We start from the raw sequence: 13,561 nt of genomic DNA on the forward strand, positions 1-13,561 counted from the left end.
TTTGGGTCATGCTCTCACTTCAACTGAAGGAATCCATACTCCTCTACAAAATTGGACTAAACTTACAGTAAAGAGATGGTGCACTTATTCATGAGATAACTGATCTATATGATGTGAAGAAGCCATTTCAACAATGTAAAACAGCTGCTCTCATAGCTGATCCCAGTAAAGGCTCATTTATACTCCATTTTCATACGAGAATAAATGCGTCCGTTTCAAACGGTGTAATCCTCACTGCCCGCATACTTCCATGCGTCTTTCACGTTGGTATCATGTTAAGCAATACATCCACCAGTGGGGGGCAATAGAGAGTCAAATGTATGAGAGTATGTGTGTGGTTTTGCTCCGTTTCATGCGTATCCGTAAGCTTTCAGAGGACGGACAGAAAACGCATGAAATGAACGTAGAGTACGCACAGAAGGCTCTGTCCGTCTCCGTCTCCGTCTTTAACGTAGAGTATAATTGGGCCTTAACTCCTCACACAGTGGAAGTTGCTCTGGATAAGCGTGTCAACATTAAATGAGAGTATGAATGAAATCAGCTAAAAAAAAGTGAATACCTTGCTGTCTGTGTGATTAAATTCATTCTGTTCAAACCAGAGATGAGTCATCGATCGTCGGACTTCAGCAAGATTCTGAACACGACAGAGAATCTCCTGCGAGAGTTGCTGTGAGTACTTCATCTGAAAAACACTGTGGTAAAGGCTGCTTTTGCCTCCACTCTGTAGCACTTGTTCCTACATGCCAGACTGCTGAGTGCATTGAGCAAGGTGCCAACACAGGCAGCAGTGTTGCAGTACAAACAGCTTGGCACACAGGCAGCAGTGTTGCAGTACAAACAGCTTGGCACACAGGCAGCAGTGTTGCAGTACAAACAGCTTGGCACACAGGCAGCAGTGTGGCAGTACAAACAGCTTGGCACACAGGCAGCTCTGGCTTGGTGTTTGTCAGTCTAGTAGTGTTTCTCCACATGCTCAACCCTAGAAACACCTGGAAGACTTGACTAGCCTTGTCGTGCCTCCATTAGCATGATAACGCAACTGATTTTCTTGCAAGCTTGCAAAGAGCTTGTGCATTTAGAAAGTGTCTGTTTGTCTTTTCCACTTTCAGTCCTTCAAGCATGTCAACCTTCTGAATATTTGCAGGAATACACACCAGGCTTTTAATGTGCATCACACTGAACAACATTGTTGAGCTTCCAAGTTCCACATCAAGGAACAGAGCTGAGAAAACTCACAGTTGAGCTGAGTTTAAAAAGACAAGGATACGGTATAATGTAGTAATTGAGGCACCGTGTAAACCGGTAGAACCAGATGATTGTGGTGAGATATTTTCATTCTACTGTTTAAAAGTGTTGGCAAGTCGGGCGTCTGGGTAGTGTAGCGGTAGATTCCCTGCCTACCAACACGAGGGTCGCAGGTTTGCGTTACCTCCGGCTTGGTCGGGCGTCCATACAGGCACGATTGGCTGTGTCAGTGGGTGGGAAGCCGGGTGGGAAGCCTCCTCTGGTCGGTCGGGGCTCCTGTTCGGGCCAGAAGGGATCCTCCCACGTGCTACGTCCTGCCAGTGAAGCTCCCCGCTGTCAGGTGAAAAGAAGTGGCTGGCAACTGCACATACGTCAGAGGAAGCATAGTGCTAGTCTATGGCTCTCCCCATATCGGCAGAGGGCGACTGGGGCAGCAGGGGGAAAAATTGGCCAAGTACAATTGGGTAGAAAATGGGGGGGAAATCAGAAAAAAAAAAGTGTTGCCAAGCCGGGGTTTTATGACCGAATTGGCATTTACTGTAGCTTGTATTGGAAATATTGATTCATGAGAAACGATCAACACACGGCATGCATTGATAGTATTTGCAGAACTATATTTTTTATACGCTGAGTGTGAAACTGATAATAGATTTCATCCACATGAATGTAGCAAATGCCAGAATACTGTAGCTATTTTTAGTATTCATACTGTACCAGCGTATCTGTGCTCAGTAGGAATAATTTGGTTCTGTAGGTGACTTCAACATGTGGGCTCACTCTGTTGCCTTTATGCTGCCCACACTGAGGCCTTTACATGATGACTAACCACAGTAACCTTTGTCTACGCAGAAATATCCCAGACAACTATAAGGTGATGTTCATGCAGGGGGGCGGATCTGGACAGTTCAGCGCCGTTCCTCTCAACCTGATTGGCCTGAAGGAGGACAAGTGTGCTGATTATATTGTGACTGGCACATGGTCTTCAAAAGCTGCACAAGAGGCAGAGAAATATGGCAAAATTAACGTCGTTCACCCCAAGCTGGATAGTTACACCAGTAAGTCTGTCTGTCTGTTTGTGTGTCTGAGTGTGTGGAAATGATTGCATTCCATGTATGTGGATGCCAACCACTTGAATTGACTGTTAAACATGCCCCCCCTTTCTTTTAATGCAACAGGCTGCTATTCATGCAAGAATGCCAACTTTGCAAAACTCAATGTGACAGTAGGTCAACAGCAACACAGACAAACTGGCTGCGAGTGCTACTTGGAGATGGGATGTTCTGTTAAAACCGAATGTGGCTAATGACTTGTTGAGTCTCTGTTTGAAACAAATGGCCAACCACATAGACTTCCTCCACATTCAGAAGAAGATCATCACTGCTGCCATTTGAAAACCTTGTAGCAATTCGATGCTATATAACCAAATTCCAGTTTGATTCTCTTTTTTTTGTAGTACTACAACTGACAAGTAAAGCCAGAAGGCACCACAAGATAAAATGATAAGAATATATGGGAAAAACAGTATAATACACTAGAAAAGAAAATCAAGATAAATCAGAGACAGCTGTCGTGCTGCCTTCAAGTGCTGTTGGAAATATCTTAATGAATGAATGAATTAACCCCAACAAAGTGATAAATGCATCCAGGAAAGTTGGGATCTTCTTTGAGAACCGAGTTGCAGAAATGTGACGTTTAGCATGGAAATTTTGTCAACAACTGATCGTAAAAGTGATGGATTATGTTATTGTTTGGCATTCAATTAATTTAATTAGTGTTGCTGTATGTTTTCTATTTCAACTTTTTGCTTAAATTGTAATTGTCATGCAACCTTTGGCTACTAATTTATAAAAATTGCCTGTATACATTTTTTTTTTATCTTGAATGCGTAAAATGTTATATTTACAGTTGCCAAACTCAGCGGTAGGAGCTTACGAGGAGCACTTGAAGGCAGCCTTTGCGTTATAGTATCTGTTTTCCCCCAGACTCTGGGGATGATGGGATACAGAATATTAATGCATCTTAATGTTGAGTTTTAATTTATCGTTTATATTTACCCTATTATATGTAAGTGCCAAATTCATTATTAGGGTTTCGTGCAACAACAAAAAAAGACTAGATCTTGAAATACGTGTGTGTGTGTGTGTGTGTGTGTGTGTGTGTGTGTGTGTGTGTGTGTGTGTGTGTGTGTGTGTGTGTGTGTGTGTCTGTCTGTCTGTCTGTCTGTCTGTCTGTCTGTCTGTCTGTCTGTCTGTCTGTCTGTCTGTCTGTCTGTCTGTCTGTCTGTCCCCGTCCGTCCGTCCGTCCGTCCGTCCGTCCGTCCGTGACCATTTTTATGGCCAATGGCATGGAGGTTTTCAAAAATTTAATTTCAATTCCTTTCTTTGAATGTTGAACAAGATTGCTTTCACTGCAGCATGGGCTCATTTTGGCTCGTAGGAGTTGGTCATTGTCATTCACAGTGCATGAAGGCTATCCCAAACACACCAAATCTAGCTAGTCTATTCTAGGCTGTTATGTAATAAACAATAGGGCCGACTAGCAATAAAAGACTCTGGCATGCAGGCAATCTTTCCACATGGTCGCGTCTGATTTTGAACCATGCTTTCAATGCTTTCCTGTTCCTCCTGCTGTGAGGAGCTGTTACAGTGCTTTTCTTTTCTTTATTGTATTTGTCAAGAGCAGAATAATACAGCATAGTTGGTGGTCTGTAAACAAATCCTGGTGTCAAATTCAAGATCAAAACATAATTAGATAATATAACAAGCTTCCGACTACACGTTTATTCTACTGTGTGTCCGAGGACAGGTTCATCTGTAACATTCCCTATTTCTCCCATCACCAGAAACAAGCTTTGAATTTGTCTCTGATATTCTACCTGTATAGAGCTCATTGAGAAAAAGAAAGGTTACCATGTAAATAGGCAATTGAGAGTTACCTTATGAGAGCTGTACTAGAACAAAAGGACCAGACTGCAAACACAAATTTAAAGGTGCGCTAACAATCTTTCATGATAATAGCCTATAAGCAACAAATAAACAAGTGAACAATGGGTGCAATTACAGGCAAATAACTACTTTTGATATATTTTATTTAAAACACCTGGCCCTGCATCTTGATTTCGCCAGATTTGCCAGTCTGTCTGAGAACTGTGAACTAAGAAAAGGATCGAGTAAGAGGACAATGTGAGTGTTCCTGTCTCTTGGTCCACTCTTTGGGTTTGGGGACTACATTGAAAACAATAGAGGAGAAAACTGGGGGCAGATGTGAGATGTACGTACCCGTATATGCAAGTTTTTTTTAACCATGTTTTGTCTTTGCTCACCCAAGAGATCCCTGACCCCAGCAGCTGGACTCTGAACCCCTCAGCCTCCTACGTGTACTACTGCTGCAATGAGACGGTGCACGGGGTGGAGTACAACTTCACCCCGCAAACAGACGGGGTGATCCTGGTCAGTGATATGTCCTCCAACTTCCTGTCCCGGCCTGTGGATGTGTCAAAGGTGAGGCGAAGTTTGAATGTTGCTGAATAGAGATTTGAATTGCTTCCATCATACTCATCGATTCTGACCAACGTCTTGGCAGCTGCATCGCTGTGAAGCTTTCAGGCCTAAAATCAACCACAAACCACCTCAGGCCAAGGGGATTGTCCCTTTGGCCTGATGGTTAACGTGTTGCGCTTGTAAATGACAGATCCCGGGTTCGATACCAGCCTCACCTGTGCTGTTACAATATGTTGATGTTTGGGTGCTTTTGGTTTGGTTTTTGGAGTGCCCATTGGCTCTGTAGGACTGTATTGGAGAGCCGCACACACATACACATGTGATTATCTCCAGCACTCGGCCTCCAGTACTACAGCATGTACTACTCTCATGTGATAGTTATTGCTTAAATGTTTGCCCTTTTTGGAACTCTAAAGAAACTGTCTCCATTCATTTGACATATGTATGAGTAGATGATGAGAGACAGTTTAGGGTGAACTATTCCTTTAGGTATATTATTATGATAGTATAGTTGACTGGTTTTTATGGGATGGTTTTAATGATTGATTGTCTTATTAAAGGTCCCATTCCGTGCAAAAGCTGTTTTTACTTGTAAATGCATATATACTGCTGTCAGCCCTCCCTGTAATGAGTGGTCACACGCTCAGAACTGCCACAGTTGGATTTGTCCCTATCCAGCGTCCCCCTGCAGTCTCCTCCAAGCCACACCCCCAAACGCTTCGTTTGCCCAGAGGGGAATCTGGGGGAATTGGGACGTCACTAGCTTCCTCCTGCATACTGCGCGGGTCTCTCTCACACAAGCTACCTGCACCATTTAGTCTATAGCCACAAAATTAACACTTCTAGCTGGAGCGACGCCAACTGTACGTGATCCAGCAACTGCAGAGGTGCATTCGGTAAGTCTAGGCATTTTGAGATGTCCTCTTTAGCGTAGTACCGTTAAGTTAACGATAACTCGCAACCTAGCGTGCTGGTCCACAGACGCTAATCTGATTGGCCGCTGGGAGCCTGGGGCGGGCTCTCCCTCAGCGGCCAATGGGAACTGTTAGTTCTGAATATATTATAGAAACAGGCCATTCTTGGGAAGCGACGAGATGAGGAAGTGAGAACTCCGTCACAACAAACGGGGTTGCTATATTTTCGACAGATTAATCCAGAATCATGTTTTATGGACCAGAGACACACGTTTTTAAGAGGTTACAGCTGCACGAATTGGGACCTTTAAATGTCAGGCTTAAATTATTCCACCCTGCTGAAAGGATGGTGCTCATCACAGAACTATAAATAAATAAAATCAGCAAATGTTTTACTTATTTCATGTTATTTTCATATTGTGTAGTTTGGGCTGATTTTCGCTGGTGCTCAGAAGAACGTCGGCTGTGCCGGGGTAACTGTGGTCATCGTGCGAGAAGACCTGTTAGGCCACACCCTGAATGAGTGTCCCATCATCCTGGACTACAAGGTGCAGGCTGGCAACAATTCCCTGTACAACACACCGCCTTGTTTCAGGTACAGACACACCTCTGTTTATGTTTTTTATCTTTTTGTCCCTACAGATTGATTCTGCTTTTTTTCTCTTCCACATAGTTTCAAGTATTTACACCCGTAGTTCTAAAACTTATTCATGTCAAGGCCCCTAAACCCAGGGTGCTCTGGGGGTGTTTTCTCACCTAGACAGACATACCCAAAATAAATCAGGATAGCCCCTCAACCATAAGGCCTGCATATTTCTGGTCTTCTTTGAAATGTAGAAAGCTATGGAATATGAATCAAGTGTAAGGAAACCTACATCTATTACCATTCCAGAGTAAATGGAAATGCAATAAAGGAATTTTTTAGTTAATAGAAAAATAAAGTTTGTCTCCCGCAAAAAAAAACCTTTGTGGAGAGTGGAAGAGAGCAAACCTTAAAAAATCCCACAGCAACACTGGTCTTTGTAGTAGAAATTTTTTAAAAAGCCTTTATTTTAAACATGGCTATAGATTAAAAAACACCAACATGTTTCTGCTCACACAGGAGCCTTCATCAGGGAGTAAGACTGGTAAGAAAGGAAATTTTTATTTTTATTTTCATTGCCTAGTGAATAATCTAATTTTAAAAGCCAATATTACCATTACAACCAAGATGCCATGGATAATAATGTTGTTGAATGTGTTGTCATACTCCTTGACTACAACTGTAACTGTAAATTTGATGAAAATACACTGAAATATACAATTTATGATGCAATTCTATAAATATATATTCAGGCTCTCTACATGTTTTGCCCATATTTACAGTTAGATGTTGACTGTTTTTACTGGGAATTTTACTTCTAAACACAATTTATTAGCTGCGACCAGCAGCTCTATAAATCACTCTTCTGTCGGTTGGTTGGTTGGTCGCTCGGTCCACAAAAAGTTCACCACCCTTTAGCGGCCACAGTTTTTGCCCTAGGAGGCTGAAATTTGGCATGGAGGTCAAGTGTATGGGTGTGTATCTGTATCATAGACTGTATTAGTGTTTGGGGGGGATTCACATATGTGGTTGCAGCTATTGCTTGTTTAGATATATCCATGTTACAAATTACATACATTTTCCAAAAGCATTGAAATAGTTATAAAAGCAATGACTATTGCTCTATATTAAATACCAATATGCTTTTCAGGCAATTTCATTTCAGCAGTATGGGCTTTTTTGGGGGCTCTTTTCATCTCACGAAGAGGTTCACAATGCTGTTATGTCACTACTTCAATGCGGCCTGTAGAGGGAGATACAGAACCACACATTTCTCCATTGAAACTGTTCGGTTTTGAACAAAGTGGCTTGCCATAGTGTCCTGTTAGCTTATTAGTCGTTTCAAACACCGCTCTGACAACGTCAAGGACTTACATGACTAAATCAGCTGTTTCCTCTAAAAAATAACAAGCATTGGCTAAATATTTGGCAAGAACATAGTTTTTCATCAGTATGGCCATCAAATATGACATTAGATGCCTGGAAATATCCAGAAATAACAAGATTTCTGCTAAGCGAACAATGCTGCCTTCAGGCTCATATGGAAGCTGGGAATCTGGAGCATCGACAAAGGTATGGCATGAACAAATTTATTGAGAAAAACATTAACCATGATCTTTTGATCACAACTTGGTCCTATATTTATGAAGTTAATTTCTTGTCTAAATGCTTTGTAATAAGAGATACTTTGGACAACATACAATTGATTTACAGATTCTGAAATCTGAAGGTCTCATGTTTTCAAAACGGTGTCACATTCATGTATTCTATACATAGACCATCTTCTATCACGGCTTTTCTTTTTCTCTTTTTTTGTGTGTCCCAGATCAGGGCCCATATGGGAAAGGGGTGGTTCTCAAACTTTTTCATATAAAGGAATGCTAAACTGCCACAAATTAGACCACGGACCCCCATTTGATAAGATTTTGTCCCAGGGTCCCCCATCTGATACAATTTTTGCTTTTAGATGTTTTATTACAGAAAGTGTATGAAAACCATGACCAGGACCCCCTTAAAGGACCCCTGGAGGTCACCGGACCCCACTTTGAGAAACCGTGGTTCTCAAAGTGGCGTCCCACTTTGAGAAGCTAGCTATTGATATCTACTGTATGTATTTACTGAAATTATACATTGGATTTTTAACCGGTTTTAATAGCTGTGTATGTGTGTGCGTGCATGCGTGCGTGCGTGCATCCATGTCTTTTAAATCTTGCTCATCACCCCCTGTCCATTCAGTATCTACATCATGGGTCTGGTTCTGGAGTGGATCAAGAACAATGGCGGCACGGCTGCCATGGAGACGCTCAACAAGCAGAAGTCCTCCATGATTTATGACATCATTGATGGTTCTAATGGTTTCTATGTGTAAGTATCAGAGAGCTTCGGCAGGAAAGTGGAGTGAATGCTCCGAGCTCAAAGGAAGGCCAGTGCAATGTGAATCAGCCTGGCTAATACAAATCCACAGAATGGAGTTTGTTTCAACTAATGAAATATTTGACTCTAATTTGTAGTTAAAACTGCTTTGAGAACAAGGTTTTTAAATACTTGTTGCTAAAAGGGCTTGCAGTGCCGGTTCTCCGCTCTTAGCAGCACCGTCCTCCATCGTTAAGCCACCATGTTGCTTCACAGACTTTTACATTGAGGTGCGGGCAGCCATTTTGAAAGTAATTTGGTGGCTGCCTTAATGGAATCACAAAAAGACATTGCAAAAAATGTCTTATGTCAGAAAATAGCACAACATTAGAATCTATTCTCTCCCGTGTCTGTGTATAATTTAGTGCAGTAGTGATCAGGACAGGGGAGAAAAGATGTACAGTATACAATGTCATGTCCTCATAGTCCACTCATATGAATCATTAAGCTGTAAGTTTTAATACTGTACTGAAAATGGTCGGTGACCTTTTGTCATCCATTAATTATTTGATCATATCCAGAAAACTATGCAGTGACTCATGCAAGACCAAAATATGACTCATTGATTTAGATTGTTATAAAATCTATCATTAAATGTTGGTTCAGTGAAATTCAAACCACTGACTGGTCCATGACCTGTGGCCTGTTAATATGCCTGGACATGTGACATTTTGAATGAACCAGGTTCTACTGTAGGCTAAATAAATACATTTAACTGATGTTCTTATCCACAGTGACAATGAGTGCAACAGTAGAATAAACGGATTAGAATAATACACTGAAAGTGCAAATGAGAAGAATTGAGTTATGTGTCTGTCTGTGCAGGTGTCCAGTGGACATGGCGTGTCGGAGCCGCATGAATGTGCCGTTTCATGTGGGGAATAAAGAGGGAGACGAAGCTTTGGAAAAGGAGTTTCTGGACGGGGCGTCCAAACGTGGAATGATCTCTCTGAAAGGACACAGGTAAGAGTCGACACACAACCTCAGAATACACAAACTGTGACTGCGTTTACATGGACATGAGTATCCCGGTTATGAGGCTTATCTTGGTTTTGATCACATTCGGGATATGGCGTTTTTTATTTAACCTTTATTTATACAGGTGAATCACCTTGAGACCCGGATCTCATTTTCAAGTGCGACCTGTTCAAGCAGCATCCAGACAGAAAGTTACAGTAACAAAAGTTGACAGATAGTATGACAACAGTAATCAGTACCAGTACAGACAATAAATAAAAATAACCAAAAGGCTAACAGAGACACACTAGATTAAAAAAGAAAAAAGAAAAAAAAGAGGGGATGTTAAAAAGGAGATGGTCAGTTGTTAAAACAGGAGCACAGCAAGGCAGTAAGGTTTCAAGGTGCGTAAACTGTAACTTGAGTGCTTGTGAGATAAGTAGGAGGAAATGTAAGAGGGTAGCAGACCGGTGATGGATTTATAGATGAAAATATACCAGTGCAGGGTTCGGCGCATAGTGAGAGATGAGCAGTTGACTAGGGTGTATAGGTGACAGTGATGAGTGAGAGGTTTACAACCGGTTATGAATCTCAACGCGCCATGATAGACATGGACGTTTACATGGACCACAGAGAGATCAGTTTATCCATATCCCTGTATGATACATACTAGTATCCCGGTTACAGATTACTACATGCTATTTGCGCCAGCGCCTGTGATGTTTACAACACGCTCTTATGAGTGTTTTTTGTTATGTTTTGTTTTTTGATGTCATTCTCCTTTTTTGGGCCAAGACTGTGTGGGATTCCCTGGAATTCCCTCTTCACGGTGGTCTGTCCCCGTTTCCAGGGCAGTGGCGCGCTGCTTCCTTCTTTCATTTTAGTCACAACACCTTCGTCCTGTCTGTATACTACAGATTGAATAGGTCAGCATTCCGATGCTTTCTTCCATCCAAACTACCAAATATATTTAATTATTTTCATTACAAAAAGAGAAAACTCGTGAGATGATTTCGTTGCCCCCATTACTGCTTCAAATCTTCTGTTGCGTCACTAGTCTGAAGCCGCGCCTGCGCAGGTAATTGGCGGCGGTCAGAAACCAGGATAAGACGTATACATGCAGCCGTATCCCGGTTTCTTTCAGAGTACTCCAGCTAGCATATTCAGCTTTCTCAAAACCGGGATAAGGGCTTATCCAGGTTTCTGAAATCGAGGTATGATATTTACATGACAAAGATGGGATACTTATAAACCCTGATAATAACCAGGATACTCATGTCCATGTAAACGCAGACTGTGAGGTCAGATCCCACCACATGCTTCCTCTAACTCTTCCATTAATAGATACCAGAGTTATGTTGTTTGCACTCTGTTCTGTTGTCTATACAAACATCTGTTGCTGAATGCAAAGCGGCTTTGTATGATTCTTGTATTGTTGTCCCTGCTCCACTCCTGCCTCTACACAGTTAGACCTCAACCTTAACTAGAGTTTGTCTCCCCCTGCAGGTCAGTCGGAGGAATTCGTGCATCTCTGTATAACGCTGTAACCTTGGAAGACACTATGGTTCTGGCCAGTTATATGAAAGAGTTCTTGAAGGAACACCAGTAAAAACAGGCCATGCTGACACAATCAGTTGGCATCTGTCACACACTGACGTTCAATCACGTCAGTCTATTTTACACAAACCTCTGGTTCACGTTGGATCTGTAAGTTGCACCTGTAGACAGGTGTTTTGTAACACTCATTCATTGTTGCTAATAAGCTTTAACCACTACTAGTGCTACTAATGTCTTAATCAATATGTGTGTTTTAATGGCATTCATGTTTTGAAGGATGTTTTGACTAACAGTGCTTTGATGTACATACAGTAGATCATTCTTGTTACTTGTTAAAGTTATATTTACATTCCATTAAATCTAACTTGACAATATTTATATTTTGCCGTTTTATTTGTGTCCCACACAGTGCTGTTTTCCTACTGGCTATAGTTTGCCGTTTAGAGCATTACAGCCACAAGATGGCATTAATTTCAAAGCAATAAGCTTCACTTCTGGGAAGTGGGAATTAGAATTAGAAATGAGCTGGAATCTAATCTAAAAACCCAAATTCCCAGACAACAATTCTATAGTCTAATTATTTCTGAAAGTCTCAGCCACACAATTCCCAATGCTGTGATAACATGCTTTGATGGAGGGTGTATTCAAGTTTATGCTCCAGTACAAAACATAAACCTACAAGGTGTTGTTGCTGAGAATGACCTCAAGGTGGAAGCATTCATCAACATATTCCTGTTTACAAGAATTCAATGTAAACATTTCTAATGCAGGTGTAGCCAGACTCTCAACAAACAAACACTCACTCACTCACTCACTCACTCACTCACTCACTCATCCGTATGGGTTTCTCTAATAAAGTCAGCTCATCACCACAAGCGAAGGGCTCACAACAAAAGAGTATTGCTCTTCTAGGGGTCATGCATTGCCTGATACACATCTCAGCCTCAGCTTCACAATCGTTTGCCACAACAAAACATTCTCCAATTTGTAGTTCAGCACATTTGCGCTTCATATGCAATCAATCCTTCGCAGTTTATTTCGAGACAAAGAGCTGCAAACATGTTCTGATCAGACAGAGGGCACTGCAAGGTTTTTCATGATATTATCATTGTAAGACATGGGATTGAATTTCCTTTCCAGGTCTGCAATACAAGACCGCAGAGTAAGAACTGGAGATTTTAGGTGATTAAACAGGAATGACACTTCCCCAATGACTTCCTAATGTGGCCTTGTGAGAAATGGAACTGGTGAAAAGGGCACAACGCTAACAGAACATGAAACACGGGGGTGTCTGTCTGTGTAGCTGTAGAGGTAAAAGCACTCTCCTACCCTGCACTGGTACTTCCGGCTTGGTCAGATGTTCCTACAGACACAATTGGCCGTGTCTGCAGGTGGAAGCTGGTGGGGTATGAGTCCTGGTCGTGTCTGCAGGTGGAAGCTGGTGGGGTTTGAGTCCTGCTCGCTGCACTAGTGCCTCCTTTGGTCTGTTCGGGGGGGACTGGGGGGAATAGCATGATCCTCCCACACGCTACGTGCTGCCAGTGAAACTCCTCGCTGTCAGGTGAAAAGAAGCGGCTGGCGACTGCACATGTATCGGAGGAGGCACGTCTTATTAGTCTAGGCTCTCTCCAGATTGGCATAGCAATGACGGGGACAGCAGCATGAATTGGCCAAGTACAAAAAAAACAAAAAAACATGAAACATGACATTTAGTCTGTGCTTAATCCATCATCACCTTATGACAACATCAGCATTTGCATTTTGAGCATGGGAGGTGGAATTGAACCATTAACCCTGATAGTGTTAGTGTCACGCTCTATCCATTTAACTTTACATGGCCAAGGTTAACAGCATGGAGGTTTCAACATGTTCTCAGGCTTAGCATCTCTAATACGAAACAGTCCACCCTTGCTGAATAAAGATCCTTAACGTGATGCTTGTTTTAAAGGGATAGTTCACATTTTTTAAAGTCTAGCCCTATTTGCTACTTAGCAATGATGACGTTGATTGGTAGAGTTCTTTCTCAACACAATCCATGCTGTTCCTCATAATAGCTCTGGAAAGTTGGGTAAAAACGAATGCAAGTCAATGCTGTCAATGCTCCTGTGTACAAGCTGACTGAACCTCACTCAAATGTTATCCAAAATGCACACAACGCAAATTTCAGTGAGCTTCAGATAACTTCTACATACAGGAGCGTGATCCCGTTGACCTTGCGTTCGTTTTTGCCCAACTTTCCAGAGCTACTATGAGGAACAGCATGGATTGTGCTGAGGAAGAAGTTTGAACTCTACCAATCAACATCATCATTGGTAAGCAGCAAGTAGGGCTAGACTTTGAAAAATGTGAACCATCCCTTTAAACTGTTTCTAGTTTTAGTATACCTCTAAAAA

At 42.0% G+C, this 13,561-nt stretch overlaps 1 protein-coding gene across 1 annotated transcript in view; it reads left to right on the plus strand.

The window, feature by feature from the left end:
• Positions 1-11,458, plus strand: part of psat1 (phosphoserine aminotransferase 1) — a 12,726-nt gene extending 1,268 nt beyond the window's left edge. The window contains exons 3-9 of the mRNA XM_083644106.1: positions 600-669; positions 2,095-2,300; positions 4,573-4,745; positions 6,085-6,254; positions 8,478-8,606; positions 9,480-9,617; positions 11,118-11,458. Of these exons, the coding sequence (XP_083500232.1) occupies positions 600-669; positions 2,095-2,300; positions 4,573-4,745; positions 6,085-6,254; positions 8,478-8,606; positions 9,480-9,617; positions 11,118-11,220 (989 nt within the window). The 3' untranslated portion in view covers positions 11,221-11,458. The remainder of the gene's footprint in view (positions 1-599; positions 670-2,094; positions 2,301-4,572; positions 4,746-6,084; positions 6,255-8,477; positions 8,607-9,479; positions 9,618-11,117) is intronic.
• The last annotated feature ends 2,103 nt before the right edge of the window (positions 11,459-13,561 follow it).

Source organism: Poromitra crassiceps (assembly GCF_964638095.1).
Source record: "Poromitra crassiceps genome assembly, chromosome: 10".
In the NCBI taxonomy this organism is placed as follows: domain Eukaryota; kingdom Metazoa; phylum Chordata; class Actinopteri; order Beryciformes; family Melamphaidae; genus Poromitra; species Poromitra crassiceps.